At 38.9% G+C, this 21,480-nt stretch overlaps 1 protein-coding gene across 2 annotated transcripts in view; it reads right to left on the reverse strand.

Annotated features, from left to right (window-relative positions):
* Positions 1 to 7,598: 7,598 nt before the first annotated feature.
* The window catches only part of LOC122553638 (glutamyl aminopeptidase), a 64,309-nt gene continuing 50,427 nt past the window's right edge, over positions 7,599 to 21,480 (reverse strand). The window contains exons 14-20 of one of the 2 annotated variants that reach the window (XM_043697755.1): positions 20,976 to 21,126; positions 20,803 to 20,876; positions 20,611 to 20,712; positions 19,656 to 19,826; positions 13,118 to 13,258; positions 9,158 to 9,239; positions 7,599 to 8,090 (exon numbers count right to left, since the gene is read on the reverse strand). In XM_043697755.1, the coding sequence (XP_043553690.1) occupies positions 7,947 to 8,090; positions 9,158 to 9,239; positions 13,118 to 13,258; positions 19,656 to 19,826; positions 20,611 to 20,712; positions 20,803 to 20,876; positions 20,976 to 21,126 (865 nt within the window). In that variant the 3' untranslated portion in view covers positions 7,599 to 7,946. Of the gene's footprint in view, positions 8,091 to 9,153; positions 9,240 to 10,461; positions 10,631 to 13,117; positions 13,259 to 19,655; positions 19,827 to 20,610; positions 20,713 to 20,802; positions 20,877 to 20,975; positions 21,127 to 21,480 lie in introns of those variants that run through there. The other variant, XM_043697764.1, reaches the window with a different exon arrangement.

A 21,480-nucleotide genomic window follows, 5' to 3' on the forward strand; every position in this document is an offset into this window, starting at 1 on the left:
GTAATTCTTTCCTGTTGAGTTCAAGGTGAAAGTTTTCACTACATGTCTTTTTTCTCAGCGACAGTTTTAAGTCTTAGCTCTATTCTGACATTGAGTTCCTTAAAGTTTGCCCAAAACTTTTTCACAAAGTACTTTTACAGCCAGTAGACAAAAGACTCAGACTTACATCTTAAACCCCTCCCTCCAGGTATTGGACAGGGTGAAGCTGCCATATTATCTGCTTATTCTGCTTGACACAAAGCACGTTGATCGGTTCATTAACATAGCCTGATTGCAATAATTGTACATGGTCACTTCTGGGAGGACCTCATCCAGAAATCAAAGGTAGATACAGGTTTGTAATTATAGATCTCAAAACAAATACAGCCAAATGTTTCCAGACAAGACTAAAAGCCTATCTGCTTTAAAATGTCGCATCCATTCTTTGTTTGATTTTATTTCACTCCTTGTAATCTGAGCAGAATCCAGAGCAAGGTGAACAACTAACTCCTTGTGGAAATCTGCGTGATACAAGGACAGAAAAGCAGGATGGAGAATGTCCTCATTGGCTTCAGTAACACCTCAACCATGAACATGATTCCATAAATAGGAATACAATTAGGCCATTTGGCCCCTTGCGTCTGTGCCACCATTCAGTAAGATCATGGCTGATCCAATACCTCTCACATCCACTTTTCTGTCTTTTCACCATAACTCTGGATTCCCTAGTGATCAAGAATCTATCTACTTTAGCCTTAAATATACAGAAGGAGCATGCCCGTATACCTGCCTGTGGCAAGGACTTCCAAAGACTCAAAATCCTCTGAAAAAAGGAATTCCTCCTCATCTCAGCCTTAACTTTGTGCTGCTTTATTCGGAGATTATAGACTCTGGTTCTAGCCTCTGCTACAAGGGGAAACATCCTCTCAGCACTTACTCTAGCAAGCCCCTTAAGAATAGTTTATGTTTCAAACAGATCATTGCTCATTCTTCTAAACCCTAGTGAGTAAGTCCCAATCTGTTTAACCTTTGTTCATAAGACAATTCCTCCATAACAGGAGTCATCCTCGTAAAACTTCTCTGAACTGACTCCAATGAAATAAAATCTATCCTTAAATAAGTGGTCCAAAACTGCTCACAGTACTCCAGATGTGGTCTCACCAGCATCTTGTACAGTTGCAGTAAGACTTCAACCCATTTGAAATGAGGGCCAACATTCTATTTGCCTTACTGATTACCTGCTGCATCTGTGTGCCAGCTTTCTGTGTTTTGTATATAATTATACCTAAATCTCTTTGAATTGCAGCTTTCTGCAATTTTTCTTTATTTATATAATACTTTGTTCTGTTTTCTTTCTTCCAAAATGAACAACTTTTGGCTGTTCTATCCCAATCTGGCAAATTCTCAAGTAATATAAAGAGTGCCAGCAAGAGCATTATTTATACCATTCATCCTCTTGACTTTTGCTTAAGATCAAAGTTTAAGCACTTAAAATCCAGCAAGCATGAAAGAACCTCACAGTTCTGAATACTTCACTGATCAAAATGTTACTGTGACAAAGAAGTGCAGGGTCCTGTAAAACAGCTGGAGTTGAGGTAGTAGATTGTTCAATTGACCTTCGTCCCAGTTTAACATTGAAAGGACATACACTTATTTATTATGATCTTTGGTTCTTTTCAATAATTAAAAGTTGGATTAAATACAGAAACATGCTTTGTCTCATTATCTACATTTTAAAATGAATATTCACAAAGCTGCTTCAAATCAATTAGATATCAACATAGCATATAATTTTAATACACCACGAAACAATCTCTTAAATAGTTTCACACAAGAGAAAGGATATTCTGTGTAACTTGAACATATCCATGTTACTATTTATGCATTTCTTTTAAAATCTGTAATATGCACTGGTTTAATTCAAAACAGAATATTTTGGATATGTTATGGATCCTTGAGTTTTAGTTTACCGGAATTATATAAACATTAGAAACATGAATTTATATTGTATGTCCATATACTTAGGTTTAGTTTTGGTTCTGAGCATCTCAAATATATACTGACATAGAACGTATAGCATGGAAGCCTGTCATTTGGGCCATCTATATTAATGCAAAGGACAATTGCATAGAGGTAATTTGCTACGATCAGTTTTCTGTCATAGCCAAGTGTCAAATCTATCCTCGTATAACGTTTGGATCATCCTTAAGAGTTCAGTTCAGAGCTTTTACTTCAATGATGTTCACTTGACCATAGATGCCAAAACTTATTTTAAAATGCATACTGTTTAAAATAAAATATTTCCTAAGCATAATAAACAACTGCAAATAGAGGCAAATGAGCAAAATAAAATGTTCCATTGATTAAGAATATCACAAAGTACTGCTGCTTACTGGCACAATCTTTCAGAAGTTGCTAATAGAAAACAGAAACACATAAGTCACTTGTCCTTTCAAAATTCCATTTCCATTTTCTTTCAAACTATTTTGGAAAAAGTAGTCACTTTCAAATCCTCACAGAATTGGGAAAGCACATCCTCCTATTCTCCGGTTATTACTAATGCATTGATTTTGTCAAACGCTAAAAATTGCACATGCTCAGAATACATAAATGTAATTGAATATGCTGAGGCCTGGATGCCAAGTTGCAGTCTGAAATAATGTCAAAATTTGGGTATAGGTTATTTAGGACCTTTTTTTGACACTATGTTCAAATTTCCTCAATCTTACATGCCAACTGCACTAAATCTCAATCAAAATCCTTCACTATTTATTAAAATAAAATTGCCTTCTTTACACTCAAAAATGGTTTTAAACTTCTGCCATTCTGATGCAGCAATGCCTAAATCAATATTTTAGCCTCTTCTTTTACAATCTTTCAATTTTATCATGAGATGTAGGCAATGATGGCTAGGCCGGCATTTGTTGCTCATCCCAATTGCCTTTATACTAAGTTATTTGCTCCTCCATTTCTGACAGTCAACTATATTGTTGTGGATCTCCAACCACATTTGGCCAAATCCGGCAGTAGTTTTCCTTCCCAAAAGGAATATTACTGAGCCAGTTGGGGTTTTATGATAATCAAAGTTTCCTGGTCAATACTACTGATGTCGGAAATTAAGACCATGGTTTATCTATACCTTAACTCCACTTTTCTGCCTTTCCTCCATTTCCCCTGATACACCGACCCAATAAAAGATTACTTAATCTCAGTTTTGAAGTTTGCGATTGACCTTACCAATAAAAACATTTTTGGGAAGAAAGTCCAAAATTTCTACATCATATCACCTCTGAATGATTTAGACTTAATTTGAAACTTAGGTCCTTTTGTTCTAGATTTCTCCGATAGAAGAAATCATTTTTCTACATCTAACTCCTTTTATCATTTCAAACGCCTCTACAAAGTTGCACCTTAATTGTCAGGGGAATAGAAGTCAAATCCATGTAATCAGTCTTCATATTTACAGACAGAGTCACCAAACAGACATCCCAATCTGACAAAGTCCCATTTGGCTGCATTTGGCCCGTATCCCTTTAATTCCTTCCTATTCATATACCAACCTGATGCCTTTTAAATGTTATAAGTGTATTTCTTTCACAAATGCAGAGAAAGTTGGAGAAACATAGCAAGTCTGACAGCGTCTGTCAAGAGAGAGGGACAGCGTTAACATTTCGTGTCGGCAATGAGTTCATACTGAAGATCTGCGGCATTTCTCTAACATTCTCTGTGTTTATTTCAAATTTCCAATATTCACAGTAGTTTACTTTTATTTTTATATTTCTTTTAGTTGGTAACAATCTGGTTCTGATCCAGAATTGATTGTTCTCTAGGACTAAAACTCCAGAAGATTCTGCATAACTTCTACAGCACAGCAGCATGAATTAGTATATATTAGTACTGTATATGGAATCTCAGACATTTTCAGGACTACCGACCCTTGCAGTGAGTGGCAAGCAGTCTGGACCCCTGTAAAAGTTAAGATCAGTTTTTAAAGAAAATTTGGTAGATTGGCTATTGTGCTTTATTTCCCCTTTATTCTTTTATAGAATATGAATATGACCAGCAAGGCTATAATTTATTCTCGATCCATAATAGCCATTGAACTGAATGCCTTGCTAGGTTATTTCAGTTGTAGTTAAGAGTCAGCAACATCGTTATGGATCTCCGGTTACACATAGATCAGACCAGGCCAGGTAAGGATGGCAGATTTCTTTTCTTTAAGGACATTAGTGAACCAAATGAGTTTGTACAACATTCAACAAAAGTATCAAAGTCACTAATATGATGCTGGCTTAATATTCCAATTTTTTTCTTTTTTTAATCAATATTCAAGATTTTAGGCTGGGTCTCTGAATTATTAGTCCAGTGAAAATATCACTATATCATTGTCTCATCTCGGAAACCTATTTTTATGAAACTTCCAAAGCCTCCTTATAACATTAGAATGAATAATTTGAAAAATTTCCATGGTTGCATTTTCTTAAGAATGCAACATTCATTACGGATGCTCATTGACTGCTGTGCAACTGTGTGCTGTATGCTCAGTCCCATGATTTCAACAGGGACAAAATCATGACTGGTTAGCCTGTGATGCTGAAAGGAAAAAATTATTGTAACTGGAGTTGGTATTATGGGATTGTGGTTGACGGAAATCTGAGTATGGAAAGCATAGTATGACAAGAGAAAAAGCAGGCTCCAAAATATCTGGTCATGACACTGCACTGGAGAACTTGGTGCAGAAGGAGAGATTTGTATTCACTAATGTGGCAAGGTGATGCACGCTCAAAGAACTGGAAAAAGCATAAACTCTGGGGATCCATATGAAGAGTCAGGTCCTGAGCATCTGGATGCAGTGCAGCAAAACATTCACATAAGTCCTCAAAGTCAGTGAATAGGTCTTCAAATCTCATCTCCTGCTGATTGAACCACTGGTCTCAGACACTATTGACATTTCCACATCCATATCACACAGCTCTTCATTGTCAATAAGGCTTCATACCAAACATTCATCGTTTCGCTTCACCCTCTTTCATGGTGGGGATGAGAAAGGCTAGCATTAACAGGATAGACATCACTGAGAGCAGTGTTTAGGCTGAAACCATTGAACATTATGGATTCCATCCTTTCCAGCTTATAAGATTTGCTTAACTAACTCCAGATGGTAACAAGTTTTAATGACTTACTTCATCCTCACATCAAAGTGTTTCATCTGATGGCTTTTACCTCATCTTCCATTCCAGCACAGGTAGCAGCCAATTAACTGCACCTGCAGCAGAACATCAAATTGCTCTCATGCAAAGACAGATTGCTGGCATGCAGGTTCAGACTACTGCAATCACGATGGTTGCAGTGCTCAAAGAGGGTATAACTGCAATCCAGCACTCCTCCTCCAATAGGATTTCTGAGGCAATACCTGGGTGAATGGCTTTAGATGTGCATGGAGCACTAACCTTCCTTAGGAAATCTACATTTACCCTTCCACCTCACTATGTGTAAGAGTCCTTGCTGTACCTGTCAGCAATCCATGCTTTTACACTGATAGCTGCTTGAAGTTGTTCTCCAGATGGGCCATATGCAGCACCCTCCAGACTTTCAAAAGCCTTCCACCAAACATACTGCAAGTCAGTGGGACAGGCACAAATACTAGGACAGGTAAAGGCACTGAGAGATTAGGCACAGAGGAAATAAGCAAGGTGTGCAAGTTGAGTTTAGATTCTGGAGTTTTAAATTTTATTTATTATCACATGTACCTAAGTACGGTGAAAAGCTTTGTTTTGAGTGCACTTTGGCAGATCATAATATACAAAGATTATAGGGTGATGGGATGGAGCAAGGAATACAAGTTATGGCACCAAAAATGGTGTACAAACAAACTTAGTATTGAGGTTTAAAAGTGCAGAATGATTGTAAGAAATGTGAGAATGAATCTGCTGTAGAGAGCTCACAAAGAGTTGCCCTGTGTCAGCACCATCTTTGCAATGACAAGACTTCATCATAAATTTAGTTTGGAATGTTTATTTTGTGGCTAGTTTTCATTACAGGCAAGTGGATCCTATCATGCCCACAAAGGGGGATAAGGTGTTGGACTGAAGGTGCACGTGGAATGGGGTGTAGCTACTGGAATCACATTGAGCGAGTTCTTCATGAACACTTCAACATCAAGAGCTTTGAGTCTTGTTTCAACCATCTACAATAAGAGGTCTGGCAGGTATTGATTTCAAGTCAGAAACAATCGTAGGATGAGGGGAAAATGGGCTGTGAAAAGGAAAGTTAGGCAAAGAACTCCAATGGCTTCAGTTTCGCTGGTGGTCACATATTAAGCCATGGCCCTTCTGATATTTGCCAGCACTATCAGTTCCACGGAGGTCTGAAGATGCCTGTTCCCTCTAGTCATGTTCTACCACTGTTGTTTGTGACTAACTAATGCTGCAAGAGAGGAAAAAGTCTGTCAATGACTGTCACACAATCTGCCTGGGTGATGCAACTGCCATGATTGAAAAGTTTGCTGTGGAAGCCAGAGATGAGGTCATGGTTGTTTTTGAAATTCACTTGTGGAACGTGGGCATCGCTGGCTGGGCCAGCATTTATAGCCTCTCTCTAGTTGCCCTAAAGGTGGTGGCGGTGAGCTGTCGGGAGATGTTTTCTCTGTAATTCTTCTGATCTGAATGCTTCTCTCCATCAAATTCTTGTCTCAGGAATATTTGCCGTGTACCTTTTTGAATAGATAGTGTTTTTTTCTGAGCGCCATTTCCCATTCTTCCATCAAAGGTACACTGCCACCACCTTGAGGGCACCTAGAGATGGGTCATAAATGCGGTTTAAGGTTGTTCTCCCAGGCCATATGCAGCATCCGCCACTGACTTTCAACAGCCTTCCACCAGCCATACTGTAGTCAGTGGGACAGGCACAGATATTAGGACAGAGAAAGGCACCAAGAGATTTGGCATAAAGGAAATGTGCAAGATGTGCAAGTTGAGTTTTGAATGCAACAACATGATTTTAGCATAAATTTAGTTTGGAATGTTTATTATGTGACTATTTTGCATTATGGCCAAGTGGATGCTATTATAGCCAAGTGGATGCTATCATGCCCACCAGGTGGGGTAAGGTATGGGATTTATGGTGCACAAACAATGGGGTGTAGCTGTTGGAATCATATAGAGTGCTTCATAAACACTTAGCCATCAAGAGGATACATAGGTTGGGGTCCTGTTTCACTGGTCTATAAAGGGATGAGTGGCATGTATTCATTTCAAGTCAGAAACAATCGTAAGACACGGGGGAAATGGGATGTGTAAAGAAAAGTTAGGCATAAGGAAACCAACAACCTCAATGGCTTTAGTCTCACCTGTGGCCACATATTATGGTAATGTGGTTGTACTTCTGAAAATTGTCAGCACCATCAGTTCCATGAAAGTTGCTTGTTCCCTCTGGTCAGCTCCTACTACTGCTGCTTGTGATTCAACTTACCATGCAAGAGAAAAGTCTCTCAGTGAGTGTCACACAATCTGCTAATTTAACAGTGCAAAGTGGTCATGAATGTTTTAAGAACAGAAACCAACCACTAATAGAGATTTAAATAAAAAAAGTTGGATTCAAGGTCTATATAAAATCTTCACAATTCATTTATTTAAAACTCATCATTACAGCAGTAGTTTTTTTTGTTGTTGAACATGTTACAAAGATGACAATGTATAGCTTAGTCCGGTTAAGTTGCATGAACTGTAAAACTGTCATTATAAGGCGTGACAGGAAAAAAGATGGCACCTGAATTCTTTCACAAACTGTATGGGCAATACAGCCACAAATAAAACAATAGAAAAGGCACGCTTTTGGAAAAGAGAAGGAATATCATTCTTTTCCATATATTAATTTTTCAAGCACAAATGCAATGGTCCTCAAAGCCAACACAAAAGCTATTGTTAAGAATATATAGTGTTTACATGAAGGGCACTGTGCTCCCAATATCACACATTGCTCTGCAACCATCCTTTTATTTCATCCTTGTTGTTTTTTAGCCAGTCTATATTTGTCTGGACCGTTTCAAGAGCTTGTTTACGAGGCGTCTCTCCTGCTCCAGCGTTTGGATATTTTTCAAAGAAGTATTTCATCTTAAAATTAAAAGAGCATAAATTATTTAACAAATTCGCTCATATCAGTTTATCCAAAGTAATAAATCTTCCCCACCCCATCCACACAACAGAGATCACCCCAATCCTCACCTTCTACCCCCCATCATGTCGTACTTTGAAAACAAAGTGGTGGAGAATGTGACGAATTGTTTTTTATCTCAGGCCTTTTTTTTCTTTTCCTCCCTTATTCCTTCTCTCTATACTGATTAAAATTTATTACCATCTATAACATTTCTTCATTCTGAAAGGTCAAACTGGAACATTAACTATGGGAAGAATACTGAGGTTGAATCTGTGTACAGTGAGCGGCCTGCTGATTTTACTCACTCACTCTCTATTATGAGCATGGGTGGGTAGGTAGTGGGCTAGCCATCTGAACTATATAACATATCATGTCCCCCTGCACCCAATAAAAAACACAGCGGACAAGAGCATGTGATGTATCACTCTCCATAGATGTTGCTGAACCTGCCAAGTATTTCCAGTATTTTCTGCTTATGATTCAGATTTCCAGTAGCTGCACTGTCAACTTTGTAGGAAACTGATTGTTTTCTGCACAGGCATTCATAGTTCTCCCTTTGACCCGTGAAACATGTGCACTTCAACTATTTCATGCCCCACATTTTCACATGCTCATCCGCCAGTTGGAACAGGTTGTAAAACAATTAAAAGACCCAAGCTCCCAGTCTGCATTACCAGTAGGTCTGATTTTATCAAGTTGATCATAAAACAACTGAGGCAAGACTGCAAGTTATCAACTACCCACCACCCTTCTTTTTGACCAACCATCCAAGCCTCCTGGCCTCATATCTCACTTTCCATGTCTGTTCTGATCCTACCTTCATGTCTACTCCCTCTCTTCATTTGATGACATATTCTAAAAATTGCTATGACCAATGCCTGAGTAGTGACTAAGCAGCTATCTATTAATGATGCTTCTCTGTTTGCATCTAGATATGGTTTGATCTTGTTTCGTATGTATCACCTCTCACGATTTGTGATCCTTGATGTAAAAACAAAGTTAAAACAGTCTTTCTCCATCTCACCTGCCACAACCTGAGCTCGGTGTTAAATGAGCTGGTTATTCTTGAAACTAGGCGTCCAAGATTTCTATCAGTAATTGTGTATCTGAAATTTGAACAAAATTTAAGTTAAAGTTAAGGGGCCTCAGAAATTTCCATTTTTTTTCAACCGAGGATTCCACATTAACATGGTTGACTGGGCTGACCTGTGTCTGCCCTCACCTCTTCACTTCCCTCCCACAACATCAATGGAGTTCCCTGGTCCTCCCTTTCCATTGCCCCACCGCAACCCAGAAACTGCATCCAAAAGGACTCTAAGCCATTATTACTGTCACCTCCAGCAGGATGCCACCACCCCTCCTTTGTCAGTGTTGGCAGGACCTGTTCCTTCCGGAACACCCTAATAAACTCCCAACAGTTCTCAACAGTCCCATGGCACCTTCCTATGCAATGACAATGTGTAATGCTTGCCTGTTTATCTCCTCCCCTCTCACTAGCAAGGCTCCAGGTACACGTTCCAGGTGAAACAGTGTTTTATCTAAACTTCACTTCATCCAGCCTACTGTATTCACTGCTCACCAAGTGTTCTCTCTACATTGGAGAGATGAAACACAGATTGTGAGACAGCTTTGCAAAACACCTATATTCTGTCTGCAATAACGACCCTGAGATTTTAGTCACCTGACTCTTCAACACACCACTCTGCTCCCTGGTCGACATCTCTGTCTCAGGCTTGCTGCGATACTCCAGTGAAGCTGAGCGCAAGCTGGAAGGACAGCACTTCAACTTCTGCTTGGAGACCCTGCAGCCTTCAGGCTTCAATATTGAGTTCAAAATTTTAGACTTTGATACACCTCTTGATGTCCTCTGCCCATTCTAACACCCAGGCCCTGTCATGACACGGGCTGCTTTTAGCACAGTCAACCCATTCTCACCTACTTATTGTACATAGTATCAGCTTTTCCTTCTCTCTGGCTTAGTATCATCCAATCCTTTGCCTGGCTAATGTCGCCTTCTCTCTCGGCTCCACTGCAGCCTATATGCTCACTACTCAACACCACTGCTAGCGGCCTTTCCAAGCTACTATCAGTACTGAAGGGTCAGCGAACTCAAAATGTTAACTCTGCTTTCTCTTCACGGGATACTGCCAGACCTACTGTCTTTTTCCATTTCTGTTTTGTTGAAGTTAACAAACTTTTATTGTAAAAATATTCTGAATAAACAAAATTATGAAAGCACGAGGCACAAAATTGGTTGAGTTAAATTGAGAAAATACATTAAAAGCCATGATTGTACATAAGTAATGTACAAACTATTAAATGACTTACAGCAGCGATACATTCCCTCAAGGTGCAGAAATTCAGGAAAGGTCAGTCAACCTTGGTTAACAAAGGAAGTTCAGGATTGTATAAGATTGAAAGAAAAGGTCTACTGTACTTTGCCTGTAATTCTGAGGATTGGAAGTTTTTAAGAAAACAGCCATGGAGGACCAAGAGACTGAGAAAAAAAGGGAGAATAGAATACAAATTAAATCCAGCAAAAAAAAAACTGTTTGTGAAAGCGTAAAAAAAAACTGGCTAAAATGAATGTGATCTACTATGAGTGGAGTCAGGAGTATTTATACTGAAAAATAGCAGGGAAGCTAAATCATTACTTTGTTTTCATTCAGGAAGAAAGAACAAATCTCATAGAATCTAGTTATTCAAGTGGCTGTGGAGAATGAGGAGTTGAAGGAAGTTAACTGTATAAAAAAATTGTACTGGAGAAATTAATAACACCAAAAGCTGATAAATCCCAGAATGCCGAAGGAGTTCTATGTCCTTGTTAGTATGTCGGTAACTATGTTGGTAGTTAGTGTTTATTGCATTCGTGAAGATCTTCCAAAATTCTATAAATTATAGAATGATTCCCATGGACTCTAAAGGATCCAACATCACCTTACTATTTAAGATGGGACAGAGAGAGGAAAATAACAGGAAATTACAGACCTGTTAGCTTTACATCAGTAATAGACAAAATGCTAGAATGTATAATAATGTATGGAATTAATAGATACTTGGATGACCACCATCTGATTGGGTATAGTCAGTATGGATTTACAAATGGGAAAATGTGTTTGATGAACTCGGAATTTTTTTTAAGATGTTATTTTCAAAATTGATAAAATGAGAGGTGTTGGCTAGAGTATATATGGATTTTCAGAATGCTATTGATAAAGTTCTCCACAAAATTGAAGCACATGGGACAGGAGGTAAATGTACTGGCATGATTTGGCTAAAAGACAGAAAACAGTAGGAATAAATGGGTCGTTCTCATACTGACAAGTGAGGTATCATAAGGATCAGTACTTGGACTCCAGCTGTTCACATTAGTGATATGTTAATGATTTGGACATCGAGACCAAATATAATATTTCCAAATCTGTCGACAATGTGAAACCAAGTGGAAATGGACGTTGTGAGGAAAATACAAAATGGCTTCAGCATGATTCAGGTCGGTTTAATGAGTGGGCAAGAATGTGACAGGCATAATATAATGTGGAAACATGAGACATCAGATTCTTTGGTCAGAGAAGTAGTAGTGCAGACTATTTCTTAAATGTAAAGAAGTTGGAAAATGTAGGTGTACAAAAGGACTTCTTAGATGCCTTTGTCAACAAGTCACTGAAGACTAAAATACATTTGCAGCAAGGTATTAGGAAGGTTAATGCAATGTTAGCTTTTATTGCAAGAGGATTCGAGTGCAGGGGTAGTGAAATCTTGCTTCACTTGTGTAGGAGCTTAGTTAGACTGCACCTGGAGTACTATGTGTAGTTTTAATATCTTTATTTCAGGAAATATATTATTGCCTTAGAGGGAGTGCAAGAAGGTTCATCAGACTTGTTCCCAGAATGAAGAGAGGTTGGACAATTTAGACCTGTATTCTCTCGAGTTCTGAAGAATGAGAAGTGATCTTATCGAACCATACAAATTCTTAAAAGGCAGAGACAAGGTCGATGTAGGTCATATGTTTCCCCAAGTTAGGGAGTTTAGAACCCAGGCTGTACAATTTAAAAATAAAGGGGATGTCACTTATGGCCAAGATGAGAGGCTTTTCATTCAGAAGGTTGTGAACCTTTCGAATTCTCTACCGCAAAGAACTGTGGCAGCTTAGTCCATCTATGTTTAAAAGGTGGGGTTTGATAAGATTTTTGATTTAAAATGGTGTTGAGAGTTATGGGGATAGGGTGGGTAAAAAGAATTTAAATGTTCAATCAGCCATGACAATATTGAATGGTGGGCTGAATGGCCTACTCCTGGTCCTATAAAAGGTTGTGCAGAGGATAGGTGGGTGTGCCTGTTGTCAAAGAAAATCAGAAAAAAATTACGGTTATGTCAGCTGTGGATTCCTCATGTTCTATGCTTTCCGTAGGTAACAGAGGGATAACAGAAACGATATGATCGCTATTTCATTTCTTGCTGTGTGCAAAGTGGCTGTCACAGTTCCTTTATAACAACAACCAAAATAGGATTACATTATTTCAAAGTGCTGATGGGTGCTATTAGACCACTGAAGGAGTTTTATAAATGCAGAGTACTTTTTAAATTAGCAAAAGAAACAGATGTTCAATCATGAGGTTTGAAAGAAAATCACAGTATAACTGACTTCCTTAAATGTGTCTTTCCTCAGTACAGACTCATAACACTTCCCCCACCATACCACTCCAATTTTGAAATTCATCTTAAATCATGCACTTTAGAATAACATTTTAAATACATTACTACCTGTGCCTTAAGTGAATATTGAGAGAAAGAATTAAGATTCAGCAAAATACAGAATGTGAGGTTTATGATTAATAATTGGCAAAAACATAAATTTGAATTAGAACCTAATTTTTTATGGCATGACTCTTGATGTAAGATATTATAAAGCTGGTATCATATCTATAAAAGTCCATTCACTGATAATCAGATTCGTACTGAGATGTAAAAACATTGTTCCTACCTTTCTACTAAATATTCCCAGTTGAGTCGTGTCCAATCCCAGGCCATAGTTTTCCCATACTTGTTGTATGAAATGTACTGGAGAACAGTGAACACGTCTTGACTCTTAATGAGACTTTCATTTTTAATATATTTTAAGAATCTGCAACATGAAGCAAAAAAATGACATTTGAATACTGATCAATTATTTTAACACTATAGTAACTTACAGAATAAGAATCTCAGAATAACAACTATTACAGTGCAGAAACAGGCTCTTCAAATGGACATTTTCACTTTTAGCCATTCTCCTGCTTTCTCACCATATCTGTTATTCCTTTTCTAATAACCATCTAATTCTCTTTTAATATGTCTTGATTGAACCTGCTCCACCACATTCCCAGACAGTGCATTCCTAACTCAAAACACTGTTGGAAACAGTTTTTCCTTATATCTTTGTTTATTGCTTAGGTCTATTCCTTTATGTTATCTATCCTTTCACAAATGGGGATATTTTCTTCCTATTTACTGTGTCCCCTCGTGATTTTTAATACTGTAGTTACATTGTCTTTCAGTTTTCTCTTCTCTAATAAGTACAGCCCCAGATTCTGCAATCTATCCTCATCTCTGTAATCATTCCCCAATGCCTCCACATCCTTCTTAAAAAGTGTGTGCCCAGAACTATACACAATACTCCATGGAGGCTGAACTTAAACCTTTTGCAAATTCAACATATCCTCCTTGCCCTTATACTCTAGGCCCTATTAATAAAGTCTCAGATACCGCATGCGATTAACTACTCTCTCAACCTGCCATGCCACCTTTAATGAGGTATGTACTTATACATTCAAGTCTTTCTACTCCTGAACCTCTTTTAGAATTATACTCAATTTTTTATTGCCACTCTTATTCTTCCTAACAATGGTACAACACCTCACATTCTCTGGATTTGAACATCTGCAACTATGTATTCATTCAACAAAACTGTTCATGTCCCTCTGAAGTTCCACAAACTCTAAATCATTAACATCTAATCAGTAAATACAATCTACTTCCCGACCTCTCCGCCCCCACCCCCTCTCCGACCTATCACCCTCACCTTAACCTCCTTCCACCTATCGCATTCCCAACGCCCCTCCCCCAAGTCCCTCCTTCCTACCTTTTATCTTAGCCTGCTTGGCACACCCTCCTCATGCCTGAAGAAGGGCTTATGCCCGAAACGTCGATTCTCCTTCTCCTTTGATGCTGCTTGACCTGCTGCGCTTTTCCAGCAACACATTTTTAAGCTCTGATCCCCAGCATCTGCAGTCCTCACTTTCTCCTATCTAATCAGTAAATCCAAGTATCCAAACCTAAACACTGGAGATCTTCCTCCAGTCTGAAAAAATATTCATTCACCATCCCCCTTCGTTTCCTGTCACTTAGCCAATTTGTATCAATGTTGCCATTGCCAATTTTATTCCCAGAGTTCCAATTTTGTTTACAAGTCTATTTTGTGACACTATTAAATGCCTTTTGGAGGTCCATCATTCATACCACAGCAACAGCTTTGCCCTAATCATGTCTGTTACCTCAAAAAAAACTCCAATAAATTTAGATTCCCTACAGTGTGGAAACAGGCCTTTTGGCCAACAAGTCCACACCGACCCTCCGAAGAGCAACCCACCTAACACTATGGGCAATTTAGTATGGCCAATTCACCTAACCTGGTCATCTTTGGACTGTGGGAGGAAACCGGAACACCCAGAGGAAACCCACGCAGACAGGGGGAGAATGTGCAAACTCCACACAGACAGTTGCCCGAGGCAGGAATTGAACCCAGGTCCCTGGCGCTGTAAGGCAGCAGTGTTAACCACTGAGCCACTCCTTAGTTAATTTACTGTTAAGATATCTATGCTGATTCTCTAACTGTCATTTGTCAGCAAAGGTAATTTTGCCAAAATTACTGTTGATAGAAATTTTCAAATTACGGATATTAAAAGTCTAGCTTCTCGCTGACAGGCTAACATTTGCAATATTTTGAACAAAGATGAAATTTTCCAGTCTTCTGGCACCACTGCACATCTAACAGAAACTGAAAAACTATTGCCAGTTTCTCTGCAATTTCTACGCACACTTGTTATGGACTCGACCAGACCACTCAAAATATTCTTAAGCAGACAGCCTAGACCATAATATTGCAATTTGTTTCAGTAAGTGTACAGTGAAAATTACCTGGAGTGAGGTAGCCAGGTTGACTACTAGATTTTAAAACAGACAAATTTATTCACAAAATTTCACAATGATACAAAAAGAGCAGAATAAAGAACCCCTACAGAACTCAGTCTATCCAAACTAGACTTAATTATGCTGTTCCAAATATACACAACAGTCCCAATAAGCAAACCCCCTTGAAACACAGTATATAAAAGGAACAGATGCTTACAGGTTGAAGTTAGAAGGGCAGAAAGAGAGAGAGAGAGTTTCCACACAGATCACTGTTGAACTCCCAACTAGTTCTAACTGAACTGCTCAGCTAGAGAGCTGACCACTCTACTTCCGTCATAAAGGTCACTTCTAAAACATGACCACTTTGGCCTGAAGTCTCATCTGTTTACACATAAACAAAAGGCCTCTCAAAATCCTTTAATTTCTGTACCAACCAATCTAAGTTGGCACGGGATGCGTTTACGAGTCCTCTGAGAAAAACCAAGGACGTAGTATCCTTGAGAAAAGGAACAGCTTTGTGACACCTATGTATTCTTGGCTATGTCACATCGGTGTCAGTGGCTTGTTGACTTAAATATGGACAGTTTCCGAGAATTCCTCACGAATTTTAAACCCTTCCACTGACTGAATCTTCTGCTCCTTCACTGTGGCCTGGTAGCATTTTCCATCTTAGTAAAGACAGCTACAAATGATCAGTTTAACAGTTCACTGATACCCTCTGCCTCCATGTGCAAATCCCCTTTTTGGTCCTTCACTGGCACCACTCTTCTGTTTATCACCCATTTACCACCACCTACTGAAGTACTCAGGCTCCTTTGTTTATTCAGTCAAAGAATGAGGCTTTTTCTGGTTGGGCCAGCTTTTATTGCTCATCCCTAAATGCACTCAAAAATGCGGTGCTAAGCTACCTCTTTGAACAGATGTTCAGTACCAGTTAGTGTATGTAGTAGCACAATGCATTTAGGGAGGGATTTCCAGGATTTTGACTCAATGACAATAACAGAATAACGATATATTACCAAGTCGGGATGGTGATCATCTTGGAGAAAAACTTCCAAGTGGTAGTGTTCCAATGTCATTCCAGATGGTGGTGGTCATGGGTTTTTAAGAGACTCTGCAAATTTCTGCACTGCATCTTGTATATAGTTCACACTGTTGATATGAAGCATTGGTGGAGGACAGTGTAGATGTGGTGCCAATCTATCAGGCCGTTTCTGTCAGGCTTCTTGAGTGTTGTCAGAACAGCACCCGTCCAGGCAAATGGGGAATATTCCATTATACACCTGACGTATGCATTACAAATGGTGAACAGATTTTGAGGGAATAGGAAGGGAGTTACTCGCTGTGACATTCATAGTCTTTGACCTGCTCTTGTACTCATTATATTTGTATGGCTAGTCCAGTTCAGCTTCTGGTCAATGGTCACCTTCAAAATGTTGATAGTGTGGGATTTAGCTATTGAGTTTCAAGAGAGAGTGATTGTCAGATGATCTCTTGTTGTAGATCATCATTACTTATCATTTATTTCATGAATATTACTTGCTACCTTTCAGTCCAAGTTGACAAACATGATAGTTGCCAGTCTATTCTTATATTCCTTTGCTTTGTCACCACCCCGTGAGCCTTTTTCTCAAATGTAATTTGTATTCGATATTTGTCATAAGCACAGTTTCTTCTTAAGGATAATCTCTACCCTTGCTGTCATTCAGGGAGTTCTGGATCTGTTGGTCCCACAAAGGAATGTACTTTGACTGTGCCTGAACCATTTGTTCTTTGTAGGTACCCCATTGCTCTGCCAAAACTTTTTGTGCCAATCTTTGATTCCAATTTATTCAATCCAATCAATTCTTACTTCCTTGAAGTTGGATTTTTCCCTACTACTTATCCTTCCTATGTATTATTCATTGCCCTTGTTCATTGTTATCCTCAACTTTATGTTACAATGATCACTGTCACCCAAATGTTCTATTGAACATTTCAATGGATACCTCATTTCCAAAAACCAGGTTTAGCAGCACTTACTTTCCCTACAATGCTAACCTGTTGGACTGAAAAATTCTCCTGAATGTATCTTAGGAATACTTGTCACACTCTGACCTTTACACAATTACTATCCCTGTCTATATTTAGATAATTAAAGTCCCCCATTAAAACTACAATAATTTTGAATTTAGTGATTCAAAATTTATTTCTGTATATCCTTTTCACTAAGCAATGTAACTACCATTGTTTGCCTTAACTCTAGCTAAATTGATTCTCTCCTTGATGCCTCTCAGAGATTATCTTTCGCCAGCACTGCAATGTCAGCCCTGCCACGCGATCCCTTTTCATCCTTTCCCACCTTTCCTAAATATTTGCATCCAGGAATGTTTAACAGCTCGTTCCCAACTAGAGTTTCATAGCTCGGGACTTCACATTATTTCACATCTAGGATCGTGAATCTGTGGAATTCCCTGCTCTGTGAAGCAGTTGAGGCTACCTCACTGAATGATTCTAAGGCAAAGATCGATAGATTTTTGAACAGTAAAGGAGTTATAGGTTATGGTGAGTGGGTGGGTAAGTGGAGCTGAGTCCATGAGAAAATCCACCATCATTTTACTGAATGGTGCTCGAGGGGCCAGACGGTCTACTCCTGCTCCTATTTCTTATGTTTCTTATGTTCTGACTAGTCTGCACTTCCTTGAGGCTAATCTGTTGTAGCCATAGTACCGTATGTATACTTTGCAAACTGTACCTGCACCAATGTTATCTACCACAATCCAGCACATTTAGACTTTACTACTTTCTCCCTTTCCCTGACCCTACCAATTAACATGCTACTCTATTCTACTGCTACCTACCTTTCCCAGCATTTTGTGCACATAGGTATTCCTCCAATATTCTCTCCTGGCTGCCAAACCCCTGCTGAGTTACTTTAAAGCCTCCCAACAGCACTAGCAAAGCACCCTTCAAGGAACATCTGTCCTGGCTCTGCTCAACTGAAAATTATCGGGCCTGTACAGGTCCCACCCTTCCGAGTAAGTCACAATGCCATAAGAATCAAACGCACACCCCTCCTGCATGAATCTTCCAGCTAAGTATTCATCTGTCTTATCCAATATTCATTTGCACATGGAGAGTAACCTGGAGATTATTACTTTTGAGATCCTGCTTGCTAAGTTCCTATCTCGGTCCCTCAATTCTGAATGCAGGACCATATCACTTTCCACTATATTGTTGATTCCAACAGATTCTGGTGGTGCATTCTTTCATCAACCCTCCCCTCTGAGGGCTCCGCAGCTATTCAGTGTCATCTTCAATCCTGGTACCAGCAAAGCAACATGGCATCCTGGATTCACATCTACCGCTGCAGAAATGTCTATCAGTTCCATATCAAACTGCCTATCATTATGGTTCTTTCAGTCTTTCTTGCACCTTGCTTTGAAGTTAAACCACCTGTGGTACCATGCACTTTTCAATGGCTGTAATTTTCAGATGAATCATCACTGTCATCAGTTTTCAGAAATGAATAATGGTTGGAGAGTGGAAAGCACTCAGAAGATTTCTCTACTACTTCTTCTGCTTCCTTTTGGACTTCCTGGTGATCACCCATTCCGTTTTCCTTGGGAGGAGTTATCACATATATGCTATCCAGTTCTCAGCTTCAGACATGCAGTCCAGTGTCACCAACTACTGCTCATACTCTGAAACCCAGAACTCAGGTTGCTGTAAGTGACAACATTTCTTGCTCAAATGGTTATGCAGGGTACAGGTACTGTCACAGAGACCCCTCACACAATAAGATGTGCATTCTTGTGATTGAGGTAAGCTTGCCTTTTATTCTCTTCCACCACCCATCCTCCAAATTCCCACATGAACCAAATTTGTAATTTGGTCTACATCTGACTCAAGAACAGTCTCCTAATCGTTTGTCTCTTACGGACATTTTAATTTGAGAACAATGATCTGTTGTAGAGACCTCTGATGAAGCACTAACTAGCTTAGCTTTCTACTACAATAACTAACATCAACTGAACCAACTGCTTTCAGCCAATTGCCAAATAACTGGCACTATCAGGACCTCCACATTGTAATAAGATAATTTAAATAACTTGAAGTTTGTTAGTTCTGTCACAGTCTCTCTCTTAATCTATATTTAAACCACATGATTCAAATTCACTATAACAAATTCACTTTGTCTTATGTATTAACCAACTTAAATTACAGGTACTGCCAGAATCTTATTTTATAGAATTTAGAAAATATCTTTAAGTGGTGAAGTAAATTCTTTCACTGGTTCATAAACCAGTGTGATAACGTAGGCCAATAGAATGATTTGTGACAGATGCAAGTGGATTGAGTATTGTATTTACCTGTCCAAAAGCCAAACATCTTCCACTGAAGCCAATCCATACAGAAGCTTGTCCTTTTCTTGAGCGAGGGGAGTTTCCTGATACTTCTTAAACATAATTTCCCATGAAGTTGCATTCCCTGACTTCTGCATCCCATAACGGTATACAATCAGACGTAAATTTGGAGGTATACTAGTTATGAGAAAAAAAACAAGTTATTATTGGCATACTTCACTTTCCGTTACATTTATATTGCACTTCATTTTGTGCAAGCAGGCATGGAAAGGGCTATATTAACATTGCTATGACAGGGTAAGGGAATTGGGGATTAGAATGATTCAGCCATGAGACATGACCACAATCCACTGAAAAAAGCTTGGGGCTATTCATGTCTTGGTCTTCAGAGGTGCAATGTTTCACCATAATATTTCAATCAGGCTCCAACCGGTAGCTGGGTGTGCAACTTTAACACTGGCCGGTGGGATTGCTAGGCTTGAAAACACAGCTGCTAAATGGAGTGAGCTGCTTGATTTGATTAGATTAGATTAGATTAGATTACTTACAGTGTGGAAACACTGTGTGGTTGCTTTCAAGTGTTTTTTATAGCACTGCTTGTGAGTCAAGAGGAACAGGACAGTTTCCCTCAGACCCACAAGCAAAACTAATACAATCTTTATTGAATTTGACTAGTTTAATTGTGAAGACTGGGCGGCATGGACAGGTTGTGCCAAAGGGCCTGTTTCAATCCTGTGAAACTCTATGACTCTATGGTTCTGGTCTTCCCAACCAGTAGTACACTACACTGTGGAGCAGTTCAGTTCTATGACAAAGCATTTAAAAAAAACAAATTAGGTCTATTTATTAAATTCATTAGGACTTCTGCATGTCTGGGATTCTCATGTTAACTGCTATCCCCAATCTCACCACATTCCTAATCCCTTTCTGCCACCTGATAAATCAGTGGCAGTATACTCACTATCCTCCCGCCAACCATGTGTCAAATAATTTAGATGCGTTTGCTAGTGCTTCTTCATCTTCCATCCGACATGCAAGTGCCAAAACATCTTCTCTCAATAACCTGGACATAAATCAAAAATATTCTTCGAGTGAATTTATACAATTGAATAAATGTACGATTCTTATTGTTTCACAAGTAAAAATTGCAAACCTATTTAAATGGGAACCATCATCTTCCCATCCAAGTTTGTCTGTAATGGATTTAACTTGCTTCCTCCAATAGGCCTGTAACAGGGAAAATGTCAATTGCTCTTCACTGTACAGTCTTTCAATTTTTTCCGATGTTTATTATTTAACTGTTCCAAGGCATTCATTTCAACTCACCTGAAATTTTGAGTAAAGATTCTCATCATCTTGCAGCATGTCCCGAATATAGGCACTGGATGAAATCGCTTTTGACCAAGGCAAATATTCCAATTCATTCTTCAGATATTTTGTCATGTTTAAGGCTACAGAATAGCTTAGTAGAGTCGCTCTGTAACAAACAAGTAAACCATTAAAGGGAGTAACAATCATAATTCAAGGTTCCAATATATTTTTCTCAGGACCAATGCAAAACTTTAAGTGTCTCCAGAAGTTCTGTAAAGATAACATTATATATGCCTTTCATCACAATAGCATACACTAACATTGTTTTAAACGGTTTGGATTTCAAACTAGTGGTGTATGGGTTTTCGACTATTTTTGTGCAAGATTTAAAAATTAACTCGATCTTTCTGGAATTGTGATTTTAAACTTGTGTGTTCCCCCTGCTTTGTTCATGAAGATTTGTTGAAATTGTAGGAGTTTATGACAGGAGAGAGAAAGCATTGAAAGGCATGAGCCTGCT

The sequence above is a fragment of the Chiloscyllium plagiosum genome, chromosome 1, assembly GCF_004010195.1.
Source record: "Chiloscyllium plagiosum isolate BGI_BamShark_2017 chromosome 1, ASM401019v2, whole genome shotgun sequence".
In the NCBI taxonomy this organism is placed as follows: domain Eukaryota; kingdom Metazoa; phylum Chordata; class Chondrichthyes; order Orectolobiformes; family Hemiscylliidae; genus Chiloscyllium; species Chiloscyllium plagiosum.